Source organism: Pyxicephalus adspersus, chromosome 3 (genome assembly GCF_032062135.1).
Source record: "Pyxicephalus adspersus chromosome 3, UCB_Pads_2.0, whole genome shotgun sequence".
Lineage (NCBI taxonomy): Eukaryota > Metazoa > Chordata > Amphibia > Anura > Pyxicephalidae > Pyxicephalus > Pyxicephalus adspersus.
This window is the reverse complement of record NC_092860.1, coordinates 1,488,197-1,505,498: the sequence shown is the minus strand read 5'-3', so window position 1 is coordinate 1,505,498 and position 17,302 is coordinate 1,488,197. Positions and strand designations below refer to the sequence as shown.

The 17,302-nt window shown below is 42.4% G+C and overlaps 1 protein-coding gene across 1 annotated transcript in view; it reads left to right on the top strand.

Annotated features, from left to right (window-relative positions):
- The window catches only part of SHISA6 (shisa family member 6), a 101,256-nt gene that overhangs the window by 24,511 nt on the left and 59,443 nt on the right, over window positions 1–17,302 (top strand). The window contains 1 exon segment of the mRNA XM_072403302.1: window positions 15,106–15,201. Within this exon segment, the coding sequence (XP_072259403.1) occupies window positions 15,106–15,201 (96 nt within the window).

Below are 17,302 nucleotides of genomic sequence, written 5' to 3'. Positions count from 1 at the left end.
GATATGAACATTCACTCTGTTCCTTATTAAGATTCACATAATTCTTCATAAAATAATGAACTCATTTTCTGCGAGTTAAATGAAGCAAAGAAAGTTTATCTCTATATTTACATGGTAATTAGCTTTACCTTTTGTTTTGTTTGTTTCTCCAGACTTAGAGCTTTTTTAAACCCTTTGTAACCAGTAAAGAAAAAACAAATGATTTGATTCGAGTCCCTAAAATCCCCAAAAAAAAAAAAAAATGTTCAATTAGCGCAGCGAGAACCAACTGTGCCAAACTAATTACTTTAAAGTGCGTCCAGATTAAGAAGCCAATTAGAGGCGGCTTCCTTGTGAAAATTAACATTTTGTTCTTGTTGTCCGATTTAGCTCGACTGATCCTCAAAGACCCCCCCAAGCGCCTCGATCAGGCGGTGAAAATAGGTTTGATTACTCGCTACCGGCGCGGGGCTTTAGATATTGCCTTTTGTGTCGCTGACTCGCCGCGGCGTGAATCAAGCCGGCTTGTTTGTTCAGATTTATTGCATTTCAGCGACTGTAACACCAACTTGGTTTTTAAATTGGGGGAAAAAAAAATAAAAAAGCGCTTTTATTTCAGCTTGTCAACTGTCAGATAAAAAGTGGGAACGCTGTGTTTTCATTCCTTCAAGTGCCAGGCTGCGCAGGGATAATTAAAGTTGTCTATTAACAGATTCATTTGGGGACTTTGTGGTTTTGTTTTTTCTTTTTCTCACTAAACTGAAATTTGTTCGGTTTGTTTTTATAATCTTTGAATTCCAGCCAATGTAAGTTTTGTGTTGTTTTAAAAGGGGAACCCTATTGCCTATATAGATGTACCCCGATCAGCTGTAACATGGACCCCGGAGAGGTGAAGGGACACCATGGAGCAGGTTACAATGACCCCTGACAAGGAGGGATTTAGCTTTACCCCCAATATATATATTAAACCCCAATATATATTCTGATCACCCAATAAATGAATCCCTGATAGATGAAGAGACACTAAGGATGAGGTTACAATGGCTCCTCAAATTGATATATTATATACCCCCCTTATATATTATAAACCCCCAATATACGCTCTGATCAGCTAATACATGACCCCCCAAAAGGTGAAGGGACACCATGGAGAAAGTTACAATGACCCCTGACATGGCGGGATATAGCTTATACCCCACTCTTATATATTATAGACCCCCAATAAATATTCTGATCAATACATGGATCAATGATAGGTGATCAATACCCGGACTAATGATAGGTGAAGTGACACTATGATTGATGTTACAATGGCTCTGGACAAGGGGGAGATATAATATATACTCCCCAATATATTAAACCTCTATATACACTCTGATCAGCCTATACATAGACCCCCAATAGGTGAAGTGCTATTATGGATGACATTACAATGGCTCCGGATAGGGGGGGGGGTATTATCTACTCTCCTATATTCTATAGACTTCTAATATATACTCTGATCATACATTGATCATATTATAGACCCCCTGATAGGTGATGTGATAACCTTGGTAGTTTGGGTACAATGGCCCCTGATGAGAAGGGATTGGGGGGTATGTTCATGAAGGTGATTAGTTGGAAGGACGAAAATGGATAAATGTTCGGATCTGAGCAGCTCCAACAGGGGCCAAATTGTGATGGCTGGGTGACTGGTCAGAACATTTCCAAATTGGTCGGTCTTGTGGGACGCCCTGGTATGCCATTGTTAGGACTTGCCACAGGTGGTCAGCTGGTAAACCAGTGATAGGGTCAAGGGTGCCCCAGGCTTTTGAGATCCTGGGTGCTCTGTGGATCCTTTAGGTAACCCTGTGTATTCCCCGTGCTCCTGTGTACCATATGGGACTTCTCATAACTCGGAACTGGCTCATTCTTCTTCCTGTCTTGGCCTGATGGCCCCCTCTCGCGTCCCTTGACTTGTTCCTAATGTTGAGATTGTCTTTGTTTTTGCTTTATATGCTGCATGCAAAGGTGTTTCCGAGGACAGCAACCAGGGTGCCATCAAATGTGCCCAGGGGCTCCAACCTCATATCTGTCTGGCCTCATCCAGGGGCCACAACCCAAAAGACATTCAGTGCGCCCAAGGGCTTCAACCTGCAAGTGTTCAGTTTACTTGAGGGCCACAACCAGGAAGCCATCTACCCCATCATCCCTTTGTGGGTTCTTTGGTGATCCACTTAGATTTTACTCCTCGGTCTCAAACTATCCTGAGCTAATATGCTGGGGGAGCTGCCTCCAGTGGATTGTGGCCCCTGTGGGTGACCCCTCCATTCCCCTTGTATCTTGGGAAGGATTCCTCTGTTCCCTTTTAGAAGGCGTCTGAGTTTTAGAGAAGACCGAACTGAGGCCCAGAGCAACCAATGAGTCACAAACACTGCCGATAGCTCGTCTGCAGAGCTCGCACCGCAGGAAGCTGCATCGCTATTGATCGCTCCCAAAGTTTCAGCTTCAAAGGCCTTTGAAATGAGACATGGCGGACAGCGCTGCGCTCTGCAGGAACATCACAGCCTAATGCACCGGGAAACATGGAGATGAACCGCACTTGGCAGCGGAGGGCCCAGTGTCTCCGAGGGGCGCTGGTGATGTCTCTGCTGTATTCTAATTTACAAGATTCCCCAAAGAGCTCACTGACCACAAAAACTGATTGTGGGTTGTAAAAGGACAAAATATTGGAAAATTTACATTTACACAACTCCAAACTGCCGGAGATATGATAATGACTGGCAGTGAATAATATACATCGGATGTGAAAGAGAAGCATTAATTAGCACTTTGATATCTGGGTTTTAAAGCAATTCGATGTCCCAGTGTTCCATGAAAGAACTAAGTAAAAATACTGAAACGTGCAAATTCCTTCAGCATATCACTTTGCAAAAAAAAACATAATTTATTATACTATAATTTATTCATCTAGATTTGTAAAGTTACTGACCACAGCATAAAAAATGTGGAACAAAATGTCTCCAAAATGGGAATTCAACCAGCACCTCTCACCTGCATGCCACCAGCTTCAAAAATCTGACCCTACTTGATAGATCCATTGGCTGTTTCCATTATTGTGTCCATTTCCCTTATATGTTAATCTTTATATTACACCAAACCTAACACATGGACTGCCAGTAGCTGGCAGTTCGGTTTGTGGTGGCTGAGGATTCATGAAATGATAAATAATATAATGTATCGCATGCACCAGATAATCCGCAGCCTATATGGAATCATTGCTTGTTACATTGTGTATCCTGCACAGATATGTGAACTTCCATAGGAATGGCCGGGATGGCTGCAATCATGGGAAGAGGAGCTCGGCTTTAATTACTCCTCTGATTTCAGATATTCCAAATATAAAATGTAAAAGGAACGCCGATGGTTCCACAGTTCAGGAAAGGGTCAACCTGAAAATACGTCAGCAGGTGGAATGGATTCTGGAGCTAATAATGGAAAATTTCCAGCAAACGGTCAGCTCAGAGCAGAGAGGGCGCAGCCTGATGAGGAGGGCCGATGGTAATACCCCGGGCAGAATGGAACATCAGCTGAGATTCACAGGACAAATCACGGGTGAAAGTGCACTGCAGTCATAAACTGTCAGTCTCCTTGGTAACAGATGAAAATGAGGGTACAGTATGAATCTAATAACCCAACTGGAAGGGCCACAGCATATAATACACAGCAAAAATACATTGCAGTACTGATATTGTATAACCACAGCCTCTCCTCTCCTGAAATACTCTGCTGGAGGACTCTGCTCCTTCCTCTATAACTCTCCTCTCCTGAAATACTCTGCTCTGCTTTTGAGTTTTATTACTTCGGCTCTCATATGCAGCATTTGGCCGCCGTTCTCTTCTCAGTCAGGAAGCGTTTGCCTCCATACCTGGGAAGGGTGAATGGTGCGGGGTGAGGGAGTTCACCCAACGTGGGGCAGCATTCACTTCTCTTCTGTTCGCTCTTCAGCATTAATAGCTTTTTTCCTGCAAACAGCCGGCTATGAAATTGCTATTTGCAATGAGTATCATGTAACCTCCATGTTGGCGGCGACGCCTTCGGAATACACGCCGTCTCACAGCGCCTCGAACAATGAGTGTTCCATTGACTTGTCAGATGTGAGCGGCTGAGGGGATGCTGTTCAGCATGCTGCAAAGAATAAAGCTCCTGGAATGTGAAATTCACATCATGCCGGAGAGATGGACAGAATTTCAAAGAGGATTCAGAAAGAATGGAGAAGCAAACATTCCTCCTCCAATCCCAGCCAGGGACAACAGGGCCTCCTCCAATCAGAAACAATCGTCATCTCAAATCAAAGAAATAATAATCATTTTATAAATTCTATTGGGATAAAAGTTTTCCACATATAGGTGAGCAGTCAGCAGGTTCTCGCTTCTCCAATTATTTCTTACGTTTTCTTCAATCATCAGGCCATTCAGCTGTACAGGAAGGAAATCCCATTTATCATTATGAAAATGTTTTCTCTTCTCTATAAATACCAAAAGTCGGGACACCCCAGGAATCGCCCTGCTTGTAATAAATCCTATTCCAATACCACGGCCACCTTCCCGTACACCTCTCATGGACCAGATTTCACATTTACACTTCTAGTAGTAATGGCACAAGAAAACGATTTACAAATGGAAAAAACTTTTTCCTGTTTCTATGTCTCTGAAAAAAAGGAGAAAAAGTTACAATGGAAATAAAAAAGATTTAAAGACAAAATGGCTAAGAGGAGAAGGAGAGGAAGGAGTTCATTGGGGCTGCTTACAGTCAACTAAGAGTTAATAAAGAATGAAAAGTGAATACAATTATTAAAGAAAAATCAGATCTCTATATGAGCAAATAGTAAATACAATACAAGAATTCTCCATGGAAGTTACAGTCTGTTCTCGTGTCATATCTTGCAAGTCCCTCCACACCAAACTGGTGACCCCATGTCTTTATGGAGGTGGCTTTGTACCCCGGGACACAGTCATGGGGGGGGGCGGTAAAAAGTCTTCACCAACCTGTGACCACAAAGGTTGAAGAGCCCAATTGTCTACAACAGGGGTGCCCAAAACACCGATCACAATCTACTGGTCGATCGCAAACGCAATGGTGTTCATTAGGGATGGGGTCAAGGCTCTCTGCAGGACACTCAATTTTCCCCACTGCATACCGGTGACCCCATGTCTTTAAGGAGAAAGCTTTGTACCCCGGGGCACAGTCTGGGGGGGCAGAAAAGGGTCCTCACCGAACTGTGACCTCAAGACTGGAAGAGTACAGTTGTCTACAATGTCTTTGTATGATGTAGAATTACCAGGACTCTTCACTGGGGACACCTGAACCCCATTACTGGAGGGGGGCAACTACTTTTGTTCATATAGTAGATCTAATGGTATCCACAAACATTTGGGATTTTTTCTATTTTATATCTTTTTCCTTTGGTTTTGGATCTTCTAACCCTTGATTCCACATTTCCCCTGTAGACAGTCCAGGGAAGATGAAAACAATTATCTGCCCCCAGTACAGGGTTCCATGGAGAGTCCTCGGTGAAGTTCCTAATAATGAGACTTTAAACACTTTTTGTGTCTGGGATTTAGCCAGACGGTTAGACGTCCCCCGGAGCCACCTCCACTCAGCTCCTGAACTTACATTCACCCCTTCTCCTCTTTCATCCCTTGTCCTCGTACATTTGCAGGTAAATCTGACTTGCTGATATACCAAGGAGAATCGTTTCCTCTGGAAAGGAACGAAACCTTGCAGATTGCTCACATTTTGTTCTTAACAAAGCTGCAGCTATATACAATATATAGAATGGAGAATTTCGGGTCAGGAGTCACCAGCTGGAATATGGCACCATTGGAAAAAAAATGTTTCCAATTTTTCTACAAACAAAGGGTATAGATTGATGAATTGATTGGTAACTTATAACAGTGAGGGACCCAAAAATTCTCCACCTAAACTATTCGTTACCAAGCCTTATAAAGTTCATCAAGTAAACATAAGGAAAGTGAGGAGGAGAACGACACTTTTAGGCAACAAAAACTTTTACTTTTGTGAAACTGTTTTACCAAACTAGTCTGAGCTAGACGAGGCTCAACTGGAATATACATCAATTACAGTATCAAAAGAATATAAATATTGGTAATAAGGTATAAGGAAATTGCAGAGAATTCTAGGAGGTCGCGGTTGTCTCTTTCCCAATGCATTTCGCCTTATGGCTTCCATAGGGGTGGAGGGAGTCCAATTTAATGTTTTGTAAAATGGTTATTAACAAGTGGTCCAAGGATTGAAAGATACATGGAGGAGGTAAGTAATAGGGTTTTGTATTCTAAAGATTTGCAGTAGAAGTGAGATATCCAGGGAGCCTATGTATACACGTAGAGCTTCAAGCATATTCATAGACTGAGCTAAATACAAACAAGTTACATTATGTTTTGTCTTCACTCATGTTGACACCTCAAGCTCGAACACTGGCAACCTGAGTCTGAACGTCAAACTTGAGTCTTTTCTCTCCCCTGGGGAAGCCATACGGCGAAACGCGACGGGAAAGAGACAACCTACGATTTTCAGCAATCTCTTTATACCGTTATTCTGTTTACCAATACCCATATTCTTTCAATATGTCTAATTGATAGTCCAATGGAGCTCAAACCAGTTTGTTAAGACGGTTTCACAAAAGTTTTTGTTGCCTAAAAGCCTCTTACTCATCATTTTCCTCCTGATTACTAAATTGATTGGTAGAGATGTATCAACCTGATCCCTATTTAATGTACAGCGCTGCGTAATATGTTGGCGCTATATAAATCCTGTTTAATAATAATAATAATCTCTAGGTACTCAGAAAGTTTGACTTTTGGCCAATATGCCCCACTCCCATCCCACCCCCAGTAGTAAACCAGGGAAGTGCTGGGCATTTAGTGTTGGGTGTGAAGTGTTGGCATAAAGACGAGGATATAAGGAATCGAATATGTAGAAGTGAAAATGAAGAAATGGATATGGTGGGTTGATTATGTGGAGGTGGATGTGAAAAACTGGATAACAAGAGTTGGATATTAATGGGTGGAAGGAAAGACTCGAATATAAGGGATTAAATATGTAGAGATGGACATAAAAACATGAGAAGAGGTAGACATGGAGAGTTGGCCCTCTCGTCCTCCCAACATATCTATAACAGAATCCATTCTAATCATAGCAAACAAAGTTTCATTTCATTTAATCTGCACCTACTTTCTTTTCATCCTTCCAGTTCCATACAAGCACACTGATCCCCTTTAATACATTGTATGAATAATTATTGCCTAGCATAAGGTGCTGAATTTTGGGATTAGGTTTGCGGTAGGAGGAGTTGGTCAGTGGGTCGGTGAGGGTAAGATTTAGCTGGGCATAGAAGAAAGAAGTATGGATATGTTGGTGGACCCCACTAGTGTTCTGAGGTCCAAAAAGCTGGAAAGCAATGGAGCAGAACCTGTAGAACCTAAAAGGACATTACTAGGGAAGCTTAATATTCTACCAATATTCTTTATCCTTGTGCCAGTGTCCATAATTCACATCACCAATTTTAACCCTTTGATACTAGCATTTCCATTGAACAATGAGGCTGATATATTCAGACTTGGTATTCTCTGTAGCAGTAGAAGTATTTTTCCATAGAGACTATGCAATGATTGTGCGTGGGATGTGTGACATTTAGTTAAAGTTTTGGTAGCCAAGGTGTGTGAATACTTATATTTATTCCAACGCGTTTCCTGGACTGCACTCACTTCCTCAGGTAAAATTCCAACTTGTAAACCAACAGTCAAGGGGCTGCCCATGATACCCAGCACCGGGCACAGTGGGCATTCCCTTTTCTAGATGTTGAATGTAACATTTTACTGTTGGGGGCATGGAGGGAAACATTTGGTGACTGTATGTAAAAAATAATGAGAAACCCTAGACTATTAACCAGTTGGGGATACAAGGGGTCTGAAAGGAGCAGGAATAGTAAGTTCATCATTCACAAATCGTTTGGTTTGTTTATTGCATGTGTTGTAGCTCCTGCTGTTCTGTTTTCTCATGGTCATGTGACCCCACTAGACCCAATGCTCAATGATCCAACAAAATAGAAGTGATGGGGCGCCCCCTGTCTGTGGATTTGTGCCAATCAGAAGGGGTGTCTATGTAACACTGGAAGCTTGCTGATAGTAGAGGACAAAGTAATGACTTTCTGTCCAATCAGCAGTGTAGGGGCGGCTAGGTGATCAATCTGTATTGCTGAACTGCTGTGATGTAAAATTATGTCTAGAGAGTCTGATTTATAAAGCTTTTTGCAGGTCAATTTCTGTATGTTCACCTGAATTGCTTTTTTTTGGCTGCACATTTTGAGGTCAGGTTTTGGTATTTATAAAATCCTCCGCTTCATCCCTGTGTATTATTGTAGTATTGTAGTATTACTTTGTAAATCATGTCACACCCAATGACATGTAATCCCGGACTTTATTCCGAGCATGAAATTCATTGTGACTTCAGACACAGATAATCTGCTTCTCATCTGCACACCGGCTGACGTTTCTCATCAGGCTGAAGGGTGGAAGTGGTGGATTTCAGGATACCTGCGGGTGAAGTCATTATGGATTTTCTGTCCATGCTGGTGGATGTGTTGAGTTTTCTGAAAACGTAAGCGATTATGTAAATGTATGCTCAGCGCTCGGAGTGACCCACTTCCTGTGCGGTTTATAGTGGAGCACACACTGTTATCTAGGTCTGATTTCCATCCCGGGTTTCATAGCATTTGCACATATTAGAATAATATCTTGTATGTGTGATTGTGTAGAATTGTACGATAATGGCTGCCATACGAGTGAATTCTGTGTCTCAGCGGTGCTGAGCGATCCATTAATACAAAGCAGCAATAAACATAAAGAACGGCTGCATCCCAAAACATAAATCATCATTTGTAGTAATCTGTGCTAATATTCCTGCTACATAGTAATCTATTCTACAAGTCATGGTATAAAGGAATTATATATATCACTGGTGAGATCTTCATGCAATGATTTCCAGCTCTGCTCCTGCAGGTTCTCTGACCCAGAGACCGATTTGCACTTTTTCTCCCCCAGGCCAGCTATGTGGGCACAATGGGTAAATATAAGGGGGCGGCCATGATGCAAGGGGCGGCATAGGTGGGGGCTATCATTTAACGTCCCTTTGCTTAGCACTTTTATGTATTATAATGATAATATTACAGCTGTGATAGCAGGAAAATGCCACCCCCAGTGGCCATGGCACCCTAGGCTATGATCTATGTGGCCTTGTGAGAGATCAGACCCTGGGTTGTCCCATTCCTTCTGCTTCCATTCTCTGTAATCTATAATAAAGAATTCAGCAGTCTTGGTGGAAGCTCTGACAATGGCTATAGCACATATGCAGAGCCGGGGACCATCTTAAGATCAGATCATTACAAGGGCAGATTTTTGGGCAAATCACTCCTGTGGCTCTGGTCTTATCACCCGGACCGGCTGGCCCACAAATGGAATGAGATTTCTACACTGCAGATTCAGTAAGTGGGGTCTATCAATGATAACTTGGAGTTTTAGCCCATCTAGATCTATCCATGGTGGTGATGTGTGAATGGAACATATTATTTGCACCACGCATGCATTAGTGCATTGGGGAACCATTCATAGTCAATGGCACCTCCACACGCTGGTGCAAGGTATTTCCGAAGTTTATGCATTGCAAAGCATGATAATACCGAAAACTGAGGTCCATTATGGTTCATTGGTTTGCAGCCAGATGAATGATCAGCCTTGTGCAATGCATAATAATCTCCAACAAGTAACCACAGATATCCAAAGAGGCTTTAAGATTTATTAGCAAGCTTTGTATGTCATTTTAAAAAATGGTTACAATCCAATTCGTTGTTTATCTTTATGTGTCCAGGTCTGTGAAATATAAAGAAATATCAGATTTTATTTTCCAATTAAAATTTTTTAAAAAAATCAACCATTTCTGCGGTGTTTTACCTTGTGGTTGTGGACGCACAAAATGTTTTATGTTGTTTTAATTATCACTTTGGGTGTTGCAAAGAGAGATGTTAGTGGGGTAATGTCATTGGTTGTGGTCCTCGCCCAATCAGAAAAAGGCCCCACTTGGCCTTTCCAGTCCCATAAGGGACCATTGGATCCTCATATGGGCCAAGCTGGGCAGGAGGACATTAAACCCGTCAGCTTCTACCCAAAAAATCTGCTTTGGTTTGAATGGATAAATAAAAGGTAAATCTTCCGTAGAGGTGAAACATTCTGGCGTTATGTCTTGCATTTCCCCTGACTCCCATTTCGGGGCCTTGGTTTTTCTCTTGCAGCCTCACGCCGTTTCTCAGACGTCCCGACGAACATGGAGCCGCACGGCCACCTGAACACCATAGGTACCAGCGTCCTAAGCTTGCTTTTAGTGTGCCGCCAAGCTCTCAATGTGCTTCTCAGTTTTATGTGACGATTTAATGTGAACGCCATCGTAGCTGCCCGTTATTTGTCCTGCGCAGGTCAGGGGGCCCCGGGAGCTCCGCAGATCTCACGCACTGTTCCCGATGGCTTGGAATTGTTCTAAAAGCATCAAAAATGTTCTAAATATTCGCTGTTTCCACGGTGACCACCGCACGGAAAGAAGTGATTGTCTGCTCTGTGTGTTGCTGGTTACACAACCGTGTGCATAAGTAAACATATTTGTGGTATTTGTAGTTTTGTATGTATTTCAGTATGTTTGTCTTGTGCGGTACCCAAAAAAATGGAGCTTCGTAGTGCCTGGTGCTGCTTCCAATCTACACCCCTCCAAATATTGCACACATAAAACATTTGTTATGGGCCATGGAGTTTGTAAATGGTTGGTGTGCAGGAAAGACCCAGCAAGCCGAGGCTCTCCCTCCGCACTGGCACTACAAATCCCAGCATGGAGAGGCTAGAACATCCACTAGAGAGTTCCCGTACTTCCACAATCATCTTCCTTCTATGCCCCCATCATTGGGCATCCCCCCGGCTCCGAATCACTTTCCATCTATTCCTCTCTGTAGGAGGTTTCCATTAGCGCACGCACAATAAAAACACTTTTGTATCCCAGGCCTTTTATACATTCTATAAAAATAAGACGAGCTTTACACACAGCTTCAATTGGTTTCCATGACAATATGAAGTACGACCGTATTATTCCTCGCTAACAGTGAGCTCCGATTCTATGTGGGGCCCCCCCGAATACTTTCTTATATAAATCTGGATTTCTATTTTACTTCCTTTATCATTTATTTCACTTTTACCTTTCCTCATTTTTCTTTCTTTTTTCTTAATTATAATTTCCTCCCATTCCTCTTTTCTTTTTCCTTTGTTTCGTTTTCTTTCTTGTTCACTTTGCTTTTGTCATGATTATCTTTCCCTTTTCTTTCTGATTTCTATTGTTTGTTTTTTTTTCCTCCTTTAAATTTTTTGGCTTCAATTTTTTTCCTTGGTTCACTTTTCTTTTCCACTTTTTCTTCCCATTTTTCTGTTTTTTCCTCTTTCCCTTCCCCCTTTCCTTCTCTTCCATTTTCACAACCTTTCCTCATTCACCTCCATTCTCCTTTTCTTTCCGTTATTTCCCCTTTCATTCTTTCTTCTTCTTTCTCATGTTTCCTTTTTCCCTTCTATCCTCTTGTCTGTCCCAGTCTTTTCTTCTCTCCCCCCCTTACTTCTTTTCCTTTCATCTTCCCCTATCTTCTGCCGATTTCCTTTCTTCTTCCCTTTCCCTTTTCTTTCAAGTTTCCCATCTCTGCCCTTTTTCTCTTCTTTTCCTGTTTCCCGTCTTTCCCCCTTCCTCTTCCCCTTTTATGTCTCTTCCTCTTTCACCTTCATCTTTCCCTTCACACTCTTTCTCTTCTTTTTCTTTTCATCTTCCCCTATTCCCTTTTCTGCTAATTACTTTTCTTTTCCTCTTTCCCATCTCTGCCCATTTCCCTTCTTTTCCCATCTCTGCCCATTTCCCTTCTTTTCCCCGTCCTCTTTTACTTCACCTTTCCCTTTCATTCAGCTTTCCATTTTCTTCCTTATTCTCTTCTTTTCGTCTTTTCCCTTCTTCTCCATTTTACATTTTCCCTTTTTTTCTCATCTTTTCCTTTTTCTCTTTTCCCTTTCACTTGTCTTCCTCTTATCTTTCCTGTCACACTTCCTTTCTCCCTTCTTTTACCCTTATGCTTCTCCTATCTTTCCTTTTCTTGTTCGCTTTGTTTTACTTGCTCTTTTCCTATTTATCTTTTTCTTTCTACTTTCCCTTATTGTTATATTTCTCGTTTTATTTATTTTATTATATCCCTTTATAAACACATAGAGGGCGCTCTCACGTACCACGGACAGGTAAATCTCCAGCTGTGAGTTCTATGTGACTGTACGCTTTATCAGTCTGTATATATAGCTGTGTGATGAGCGGCTTTGATTGGTCTTTACTGTTATCTCTCGTTTAATCTGAATATGTATTTATGTATTGTATGATGCCACTAAGTATGTTTTCTTATTTTTGTTTGTTCTTTGGTGTGTGATGCTGCAACTAACCTGTAATAATTTGTTCTTTCCACCTCCAGCTATATAAGGATAATACAATCACATATAGTATATGTGTCCCTCATAATGCCCAGTCTTTGGGGTAACACTAACAATCCTGCCCCAGAATAAAAACCTACACCACCTACTGAGCAGTCAGGGTACTACAGAAGTAACTAGGTTAAGATTTTTATGTTTTTCTTTCTCCTTCAAACCCTAAAACCCAGTAGCTGCAATAAAACACTGGATCTGTCTGATTATATCTTAATAAACAAATGCAAAAATAGAAGCTACTATACACTTATATGTATTAAATTATGAGAGCTTCCAGTCTCATGGCTCTCATCAGCTTTCCAGGTGAATTCTCCAATCCTTCTCAGAGGTTTTCCGGGAGGTTCCTCTGGTCCTTTTATGCAACTCTTTGGGAGAGTCCTCCAGTCCACCTCTATGGCTCACTTGGGGACTCCCCAGAGTTACTCCTTGGATGCAGTTATGTAGAGTCCACTTGAAAAAGTCCAAGGGGGAGCAACAGACCAAACGTCCTCTAAGAATTATTATTTTATTACACAATTCCTCACAGCAAGAGGCCAGAAATACCCCATGTTTGGGGGGACTAAAGACAGCCCCATTTCACGAGGGCTTATTGGTTACAATTGAATGCAATCAATAGGAAATTTCCATCAGGACCAGCAGGAGAGTTCAGTTTGGGAAATATCTGAGTTTTAACAAATGCAATAAGGAAAAGATCCATTGGCTCCATTTGTTGCAATATGGATACATCCAATAATAATCTCTTCCTCCAGTCTCTGAGCCATTAGAATCTCTCATTGAGTCCATTCCTCTTACCACTATAAGCCCTGGTAATGGGGAGCAGCTCTTGGCCACCAATATATAATAGATATTTTTGTACTTTTACAATGAATAATTGTGTTCAATAATTATTATGAACTCTACGAAGGTTTAGGAGATCTTTATTCAGCTTTTTCAAATAGACTTTCTGAACTCTAAGAGGTGACCGAGTTTGTTTCTGAGAGCTCGCTGAAGTCCCTGTGCCAGACAAATGTCAGATAGAATACATTGGAGCCAGTGCCCACTCTTTATTTGCAGTAATGGAAGGTGTTTGGTGTATCATGGAGCAGGAAGGTTGGGTCATCACAATATGAAGATATTTGGATAGCTCTGCACATTTTAGAAGGTTTATTGGAGAACATTTTATGGAAATGTACTATGGATGAAGCAATGAATCCATGAAATGCATTGAATTATCCATGTTATATATTGCTTTCCTCCGTTATACACCAAACACCTTTAAGTAGCTTGTAACGCTTAGGAACGCCCGGAGCAATGTCCCAGAGAGCTGCACAGAAGGATCAGAGGAGCCGCAGAAAGCTGTATGCTTGAAAGCCTTTATGCCGCACTACACAGAAATGTATGACGGCCTCTATTAGGTGAGAGTCGCCCATTATTGATGTACATTTGGAATCATAATAGTCTGCACTTAGAAGCACCTCGTCCCTCCCTGGTGTGTTCCATTCCAGCATATACCACCTGTCAGATGGATCGGTAAATGCAGAATTCATGTTCAGAAGGACTGATGATACCCGCTTTATGCTTTCCCAGGGGTCAGTAGGTGGTTGTTCCCTTGAAAAAGCTTTTTTTCAGCTATAATCGCCCCATCATAAGGAATGGAAATCTACAGATTCCATCATGGGGACAGCTGCTAGTCAGTGTGCAGAATATTTCAGCTGGAGAACCCAAATAGGTATAAAGTTTACTTTCATCTTAGTGGCCTTTAGGGAAACCAAATATATACATTGATTTGTTTTAATTCCCCATGTGTAAGGACTCCGTATTGATGCCTTACTACTACATAAGTGATGATGTAAAATGATGGAGCCTACAGTGTTATAAAGTTTCCCCATTTCACACGTTGGTGGGACTTCCATATGGACGTGGTCCTCAGAGCTCCACTATATGGCTGATGGTCTGTGGACTCCTGACCATCGCACCTATAGGAGCTTTTCTAGAAATAACTAGAAGGCCTCCATGCTTCCTACAAGACTTTTGTGTCTGTGGGAATTTGCGCCCATTTTGCTACGAGGTCAGGTAGTGATGTAGAAAAGCTAGTGTTAAAATTGGAGTTCTGAATCATCCCATAGGTGTTTAGTAGGGTTCAGGTTAGGACATTGAAGTTCCTCAACACCAGATGGTCAAACCAGGACTTTATGCAGCTGAATTTGTATACCAGAACAGAACCAAAGCCAGAAGTGCCCTACAAATTACCAGAACCCTTCATTGGGGTCACCCAAACTCCAATAATTGGGGACGGCTTGGGCATGTTGTATATATCAGAGGTATCATGAAGACCACTCATGATGTCAGCTTCTCCAGTGATGACCCAAAATATGGTTCAGCAAGTTGGAGTGAGACATAAAAGAGTAATTAGTATTATAGAGTAAATTTTTCACTATAAAAACCCAAAATCACCAATGGCATTGGCCAATTTTCTGCCTCCCCATTTCCCTTGGAGGATTGTGATTTCCTCTCGATTTGACATATCTGACTTTCGGTTTTCTTCCAGCAGGACAATATGGAAAAGACATCTACCGGAGCGGAGGGCCTGACCTTCATAACTTCATCTCGTCTGGCTTTGTGACCCTGGGGCGAGGACATCTTAAGGGTACAGTGCACCTTTTTACCTTCTGTTTTTGTACACATGGCTGTTTCTGTGCCTCATAGTACCAAACCCCACCGTGCCATCAGTTTCCAATGTTGTACCGCTTCCTCCCTACTGTTCAGGTACTCACCTCCTGGTTGCCGTTCTATGTTTGTTACATCTGTAGGGATCTCTATTCAATCTTTAGGGACTCACACCTTTGGCCATACATACCATGAGTTTTAATGTAATCTATTTGGCAAAATCTTTTTTTTTTCCTTCTTCATTGTGACAATGCTGGGAACTTTGTGTCAGACGAGCAGTGATAAACTATAATGTCTCATTTTATTGTCTACCAATCGGGTGTCAGTTTAGGGGACTCCGCTATAGAGTCATGTGACCTTACGTTGTAGCTTAGACAATGATGTACAACGGAAGCTGGGGGGGTGGGGGCGGTTCATTTCCTAAAGCTGCAGCCTTCCAATTGGCTAGGATGTGATGACATCATCCCTGGTATAGGACAGCTTGGTGATGTCACTAAGGTCCTTCTTGGCAAGTCCAAATGTTGCTCTAAAAATGGCGGCATCCAGGTGTGTTAGCAAGGGGCCTTTTAATGCAAAAACATTGGACGTGACTGCGATTAGCTTCAGACTGTGTTCTCAGGGTTTTTCAGTGCCATAAACTATGACAACCAATCAGAATTCATGTTCTGGACAGACGGACCCCCATGGCTGCATTGCAGATCCGGATATGGAAATATGAGGAAATGTGAATATATTCACTCCATAGGCCACTGCCCCTATATCAGGTTTTGGCTGTATGTATTGAGGTCACAATGGAAACCAAAGCCCTTGGATGGTGGAAAGTTCCTTTTTTTTGATGCAGTGTTTGGACCGGCACTTGTCATGGTCCTGAGAGCCTTTGGCTAAAAGTCACCCCAATATTATGGCCCTGACGGTATTGGGGTTACAAGGGCAAACAAAGCCTAGCAGGGGTGAAGTATCATTGCCAGTTTGGATGCGGCACCCCGGTGTTGTACAGTGCACTTGGCATGTAGCCAGCGGATCCGTTCCCTAGGTTCCTCCTGGGCGGTCAGGAGACCCAAGGGGAGGGGCCTATGACCAGCTCTATGTCCGGCAAGATGAATGGGATTACAAGGTCAGTATGTAGCTGTGCAGGCGACAAGGTAACATGCGCTCAGGAGAAACGCAAATGTGTCACTATCAATAAAAGTGATCCTTCATCTCTGTCCGGGTCTCAAGGGTTTGTTTCCTGGGCTCTCAGGTTGAATGACTAAAAGGCACAAACCAGGGGCATCTGCACAAGGAGGGTACTTTGGGACCTAGGTGGGTGCTCCGACACCTTCCCATTACTTTTAAATATTCATCACTTGCATCGGGATTGGCCCCATAGTGGCACCGGGGATATGTTGGAAGCCATAGCTGCTCCTTACATAGGCGTGCAATGCTTAGTAGACCTGGGCAGTGGCTGCGCTGCTGCATTACCTTTGTATTGCAGTTTCAATCATTATCACTTTCACCTTTTGTTTCTTTTTTGCAATATTCTCTCTAAAAAAAAAAAAGACACAGCAATGGGAGGAGTCATAGAACGTGTGAAGAGGGGTAATAAAAGGCAAATGTCATCTTTGTGGGGCAAATAGCAAGGTTTGATTGTCCACGCTTCAGTAACAGATTCAGCACAGAGCACCCCCCTTGGACCCGGCCAATAAGATGTTCTGCTTTCCACCCAATGCTGGAGTTCTTCTTTAGCTACAATGAGGGTGATATTGGAGAAGAGGGATATAAGGCGGCACTCTACTCCTAAACCCTCCTCTGTGCACCAAGAATATAGAAGTGATTCTCCTCACACATTGAATAAAATCCCACTGAATTCAATTTCTCAGATGCCTTTAATCCGCTTACCGCAGACATCCTCCATGCAGTTTAGACCGGTCTGTCCAGGAGGGCTCCAGGGATCCTCCACTTCATAAATATTATCTGAATAGCTGGCTGCCAGTCAATGGGGACTCCGATAGTGCTGCGCTCATCTCTGCGCGGAGGGCTGCGATCCCTGCGAATAGTCAGCAGTATACAGTGCAGGAAGTGGCATTTATTTAGGGGGTGAA